This window comes from Lathyrus oleraceus, chromosome 6 (assembly GCF_024323335.1).
Source record: "Lathyrus oleraceus cultivar Zhongwan6 chromosome 6, CAAS_Psat_ZW6_1.0, whole genome shotgun sequence".
Taxonomy (NCBI): Eukaryota; Viridiplantae; Streptophyta; class Magnoliopsida; order Fabales; family Fabaceae; genus Lathyrus; species Lathyrus oleraceus.
Genome location: NC_066584.1, coordinates 414311783 through 414318818, shown reverse-complemented (window position 1 = coordinate 414318818; position 7036 = coordinate 414311783). Strand labels below are relative to the sequence as shown.

The 7036-nt window shown below is 37.7% G+C and overlaps 1 protein-coding gene across 1 annotated transcript in view; it reads right to left on the bottom strand.

The window, feature by feature from the left end:
• LOC127095968 (uncharacterized) overlaps positions 1-193 on the bottom strand; it is a 618-nt gene extending 425 nt beyond the window's left edge. The window contains exon 1 of the mRNA XM_051034608.1: positions 1-193. This exon is cut by the window's left edge and continues 425 nt beyond it. Within this exon, the coding sequence (XP_050890565.1) occupies positions 1-193 (193 nt within the window).
• Positions 194-7036: the final 6843 nt, after the last annotated feature.

Genomic DNA, 7036 nt, shown 5'->3' with positions numbered 1-7036 from the left:
CCATATTATTTGTACAATTAAAACATAATCTTGCGGTAAAACGAATATGAGAACCTCGAGGAGTGATTATAATTGCTTCGACTCCATGACCATATGCATTAGAAGCTCCATCAAATACCAAGCCCCATCGGGATCCAGGTTTTGGTCCTTCCTCGGGATCTGGTTCATAATAATCTTTAGCTCTAATGGCCATAACATCTTCATCTAAAAAGTCAAATTAGATGGGTTGATAGTCTTCAATCGGTTGATGAGCCAAATGATATGCCAACACACTTTCTTTAATAGCTTTCTGAGTATGATATCCAATGTCATATTCTGATAGCAACATCTGCCAACGGGCAATTCTTCCTGTCAACACATGCTTCTCAAAAATATACTTTATAGGATCCATTTTGGATATCAACCAAGTAGTATGGTTCAACATATACTGGCGAAGACGTCGGGAATCCCATGACAAGGCACAACAAGTTTTCTCAAGCAAAGAATATCGGGATTCATAATATGTGAATTTCTTACTCAGGTAATAAATAGCGTGCTCTTTCTTGACTGTCTCGTCCTGTTGTCCGAGGACACAACCATCAATCCTTCCAATACTATTAAATACATAATCAGAGGCATCCCTTCCACTGGCAGGATCAAAATAGGAGGCTCAAGCAAGTAACCTTTGATATTATTAAAAACCTTATGACAATTTTCATTCCACAGGATGGTTTGATCTTTACGAATCAATTTGAAGATTGGCTCGCAAGTGGAAGTCAAGTGAGAAATGAACCTGGAAATATAATTCAAATATCCGAGAAATCCTCTGACTTGCTTTTCTATTCTAGGTACATTCATATCTCGAATATTATTAACTTTGTATGGATCCACCTCTATACCTTTCTGACTGACAATGAAACCCAAAAGCTTCTCGAAACACACACTGAAAATGCATTTGTTTGGATTCAAGCGGAGTCTGAATTTTCTCAAAAGTTCGAACAACTTAAACAAGTATTCTACATGATCTTCTTCAGTTATAGACTTTGCAATCATGTAATCAACATATACCTCAACTTCCTTATGCATCATGTCATGGAATATGGTAGTCATAGCCCTCTGGTACGTAGCACCAGCGTTCTTCAAGCCGAAGGGCATCACTCTGTAGTAGAATGCTCCCTAAGGGGTGATAAGTGTTATTTTTTCCATGTCCTCGGGTGCCATTTTGATGTGATTATACCTGAAAAAGCCATCCATAAAGGAGAAAACATTGAACTTAGTTGTATTGTCTACCAACATGTCAATATATGGCAGAGGAAAATCATATTTTGGACTTGCCTTATTCAGATCTCTGTAATTTACTCATATTCTAACTTTTTCGTCTTTCTTCGGAACTGACACAATATTGGTCACCCATTGAGGATAAATAGATGTGACAAGGAAACCAACATCAATATGTTTTTTCACCTCTTTTCTAATCTTGACATCCATATCAAGATGTGTTCTTCTTAACTTTTGTTTCACTGACGAACATTATGGTTAAAGCGGCAGCCGATGCTCTACAATATTAGTATCCAATCCTTGCATATCTCAATACGACCAAACAAATACATCAACATACTCTTTCAACAGCTCTACCAACTTTTTCTTGACATCTTCACCAAGCAGTGCCCCAATCTTGACTTCTCTCTTGTTCTCTTCAGAACCCAAGTTGATCAACTTGATAGGCTCTCTATACGTTGCATAGTCTTCTCCTTGTGCTCAAGTAGCCGAGTAATTTCTTCTTGAATATCATCGTCTTCCTCACTCTCTTCTTTTGCTTCATATAAATGGAATTCAAAGTTTGGGGAGGGCGTATGGTCATTTTTTTCAATGGGTTTATTGTTCATCAATCTGCACATGATTTATGCTTTTTTTTAAAACAGACAAATTTGAAAATGATATGCAAGAATTGATTTTTTTTAAAACAAGTTTTTTTAGTTACCATTTTCCAGAAAAATGCAAAAAGAGAAAACACAATGGATAATAAAACGTCTTTTATTAATGATCTTGAAATTTGAAACAAAGGTGCCCGAAAAATGTCACTTTCACCTTGGGCATAGTGAAAGGAATTATTTGAAAAAACAAAACAAATTATTTTGTCAAATGAACGACACTAGGAGCATCCACAACTGTCTAATTTTGACTAGTCTCTCAATACGTCACAAAACAAGGCCATTCTGGATCATAATCTCTTTCATTGATAGCATGAACGGCTTGACCTCTAAGGCGAATGAAACCAGCATTGTGAAACACCTCTTAGATAGGTATGATAACAGCTTCATGCGTCAACGCTCTTTTAGGTGTATATGGTGAGAACCATAAACCAATTATGTTCTTATTCTAGGGAAGCTCAATAATATGTCCCTAACCTTCTGCTTGAACGCTCTTCACAACCTATTGCGCATCTTTCAACGAAGCAATAAATACCCCATTCTTATGAACAACATTCATTATATCAAGGGCTTGGAATTGGGTCCCAACAACTTCCTCATTTGCATCTACATACCGAAAAGAAGAAATGTGACTAACCAGCAAGGCCAGCTCGCCATAAAAGATTACCAGCTTATCATCCTTAACAAACTTGAGTTTTTGATGAAGAGTGGAGGTTATTGCCCCAACATCATATATACATGGTCTTCCAAATAAACAACTATACGCCGGGTAAATATCCATCACCTGAAAAGTGATTTGGTTTGTGGACCTATAACCATTGGGAGATCTACTTCACCAATTACTGTCATCTTAGAACCATCAAAAGCTTTGATTGCCACCCCATTGTGCTTCATAGGAGTACCTTAATAAGCTAACTTAGACAAGGTTGCTTTTGGCATAACATTGAGCGAAGAACCGATATCAACTAAGACAATGGATAGGGAGTCCACTCGGCACCTCATAGATATATGCAAAGCATAATTATGATTCCTACCCTCTAGCAGTAGCTATTCGTCACTGAAAATCAAGACATTACATGTCGTGATATTTCCCATTACACCATCAAACTGATCCACTATCATATCATGATCCACATACGCTTGCTCTAACACATTCATCAAAGATTTCCGATGAGCCTTGTAATTCAACAATAAAGATAACACTGATATTTTTGACGGAGTCTAAAGGAGTTGATCTACCAACTTGTAATCACTTCTTCTGATTATCCTTAGCAATTATTCGGCATCCTCATTATTCTTAGGTTCATTAGACGGGCCAACGGCCACAGGTTCTTGAATAACGACAACATGATCTTTACCATGCACTTTCTTACTTGTTGTCACAGAATCAACCTTTCAGAGAGGTGCTGGAGCAAACATACATCCATTTCTAGTCATACCACTGACATCTGCTATATTCTTGATAGATCGAGCTACTTCAATCATTACCTCTTTACCATCTTCCAACATAGTAGCATTATACCTCCAAGGGACAACTTTGTTAGATTCGTATGGAATCGGTCCAAGTAAACAAATTACCAAGGGAGTCACAACACTTTCCTTACTCTGATAAGTGATTTCCAAAGGCTCTGGAATATCAAAGTGAGGAACAATAAATGCTACTTCATCCTTTTTACGCTTAGTATTGACTTGTAAAATACCTTGGTCCATCTAGCCCTGGATATCTTTCTTCACTAACGTGCATCCTTCATGATTTTATTCACACAATTGGCAGTCTGTATGATCATCTTCAAACAAACCAACCTTGTACAACTTGGCATGCATATCAGCCAAATGAGTTTTCACTATATTAACATCAGAAATTAAGCATTCTTCCGAACAAACTTCTACCATGTTGACAGAAGGTCCACCATGTTCTGGAAGAGGATTAACTTGCACATTAGGTACGACATCTCGGAACTTCAACAAACCATTCTTTACGAGCTTATGAACTTCTTCTTTCAACTAGAAATAGGTTTCAAGACCATGCCCCCGTGCTCCTGATGAAAAGCACAATGAGTTTTAGGTTTATACCACCATGGAAGTGGGTTTGGAACAACTGGTGAAGATCTAGTTTTAATTAACCCATTATGCAACAAATTTGGATACAATTCCGTATAAGTCATAGGGATAGGATCAAACTGATTCTTTATGGGAACACGGGTTTGCTGATTTTGATTAGGCTGTTGATTCTATTGAAACTATGATTGATAAGTCTGAACAGCAAAAGTTTGAATAACCATTAGAGTTACTACGACAATATGAGGTTGTTGATGATATTCTTGTTGAGACTGGTTTTGATGATTACTTACATTTCTGGGTCTTCTCTGCCTTCCTCATTGAGAAATAGAATTAGTATCCCATTCTTCCTTTTTTTGGAAATTGTTGCCATACTTCTTTGTTTCGCTTGACGAACCTGCTTCTTTTGTCAAACGACCCTCTATTACACCTCATTCCAATATGACTCCCATGCCAACCATTTCAGTGAAATAATTTGGAGTGCTAGTAACCATCCTCTCATAATAAAAAGAACTCTAAGTTTTGAGGAACATTTTTGTCATCTCTTTCTCGTCCATCGAAGGGTTAATCTGAGAAGTAACTTCACGCCATCTCTGAGCGTATTCTTTGAATGATTCCTTATCCTTATGTGACATGGCACGAAGTTGGTCACGATCAGAAGCCATGTCCAAATTATACTTGTACTGATGCACAAACGCCTTTACAAGGTCATTGAAATAATTGACATGAGCATTGTTCAACCCCATATAACAGTTCAAAGTTGCACCAGTCAAACTGTCTTAAAAATAGTGGATCAACAACTTATCATCTTCAGTGTGAGTAGCCATCTTTAGACAATACATAGTCAGGTGACTCTAAGGACAAGAATTACCCTTGTACTTTTCAAAGTCAGGGACCTTTTGGACTAGGATCTTGGTATTGGGCACCAAGCACAAATCATAAGCAATCTTACCAAACAAGTACTTACCATTCATAGCTTTTAACTCTTTCTGGAATTCTTGAAACTGATCATGGAATTCATCCAATCTTTCAGAAACATTTGGATTAGCACTGGGAGCAGTTGATAAATAGGATCCTCTACTTGTGGCATAACATGCATAACTGGAGGAGTGGTGACCAGCACGTTGAACTGGAGGAACCTGATTCACCAAAGGAGCTTCAGCAGTAGGGTTGAAATTCTCTGGCACATAATTGGGAGGCATACCCTAAGGGTAACCAGCATGCATCTAATTCTGACGCGGAGGTACATAGGTACATCAGATACAACATGAGTTGTTGCAATATCAGAGATGACAATCACCTGAGGCTGAGACGGAGGTGAAGGTTTATTCTGATTTTCCATTAAATGCTCCAACAGAGCAGTCATTCTGTCCATTCATGTCTTCAATGAATTCACGTCCTCATGAAGTTCTCTTTGCTCTTGCTCAATTATCTTCATCTTTTGTCTTGAGTTGCCACGAGTATTGTACATATGGATCATCTTGTCCTCTACGAAGACGAAGTAAAACGAATGAAACTCTGGAAAATACTTGCAGAAAGCAAGACCAAATGATGCAAATGATGCCTAAAATGCAATATGCAAATGATTATTTTTAAGGAAATAAGGGATTAAAAACAGATTGCAAACATCATAAGTAATAACTCATTAAAAGAAAAACTCGAACTTTAATTTCATTAAAATATCTGGAAGGATTACAATTTCAGTACATGATTTCAAAGCAATCCTAAACAAAAGGCAGAAACTAAATCCTAAAATCTGAAGGATCCCTAACTAGAGAATATCCTCCATAATGCTGCAACTTCCTCTTGAGCTTCCTGACCTGAGCTTCAAAAGCAGTCTTCATGTCATCTTTTTCTTTCAAGATCTTGTCAACAATACCTTTTCAGGCACCAAACCTAGCAAAGTATAAACTGGATTCCGAATCAGAAAGATACGAATATCATTGATGTCCACAAAGTTGTTAAGATTAGGGAATAATACTAAACCATATATAAGCAAAGCGAGAACAACTTTGAAAGCAACCATACTCCCAACACTAGTAAGAGTAACAACCTTTTCCATCAAGAACTTAGCAGGTAGACCAAGAATACCTCCTTTAATCACAAGATTAACATCAATCTCCCTTTTCCTCAAATGCACAGACTCTCCAATGACATGAGACTTCAGAATCTCCTCTAAACCACAGAACGGTATTTTATCTGATACAGGCAAGCCTATGTAATAGGAATATTCCTCCAAAGTAGTTGTAATTTGATAATCAGGAAAAATGAAACACTTATACGCTGAATCATAGAATTGGACCAAGGTGTTCAGACCTCTGTCTTCTACATCTGTATTCAACACAGCCAGAAGTCTTTCATACCGGTCTTTGAAATTAGGAGGACAAGACACAAAAGATCCTAGCTTTTTTAACTCTATCAATTTAGGATGCTTGATACAAAACTGATGAGTGTTTCTCCTTCCATAATCCATACTCAAATTACCTACGATGTTTGCAAATGGAATTCCTAAGTTCCTTGAAAACTAGGTGAAAAAGATATGTTCATGAATGCATGAGTGCATGATTATGCCACTATCACAAACATGGGGAGTTTTAAGGTTTAATATCATGAGCGTGGAGCCAAGTGGACAGGGTGACAACCATCCCGCAGGATATGTTCTATAACTTTGGATGTCTCACACAGTAACCATGTCCTAAAAGAGTTCTGAAAGTCGTAAATCCATCTTTCAGGTATTACCGGTTTAATGACTTGATCGTAGACCAATAATTTTATCAAGAGAACCTCGTATGTATGTAGTGTCATGTATCAACCAGACTGGCATACGTCGGAAGGGTCACCACACTACATCCTAAAAGGATAATAAGGGTTAAAGTGTTCTAAGGTATCTCAAAATCTTGGACTCCCCAGGTCGAAAATAATAACATTGTTACAACTATTAGCAAGACATTAGTACCTACAAAGGGGTCTCATTTGAGCGGGGTTCTCATGCCAACCTAACAAGGCTAACACCAATAAGGTCAACATGACTATACCACCATCCTAACTTAAGTGCACTCAAGTCCGGT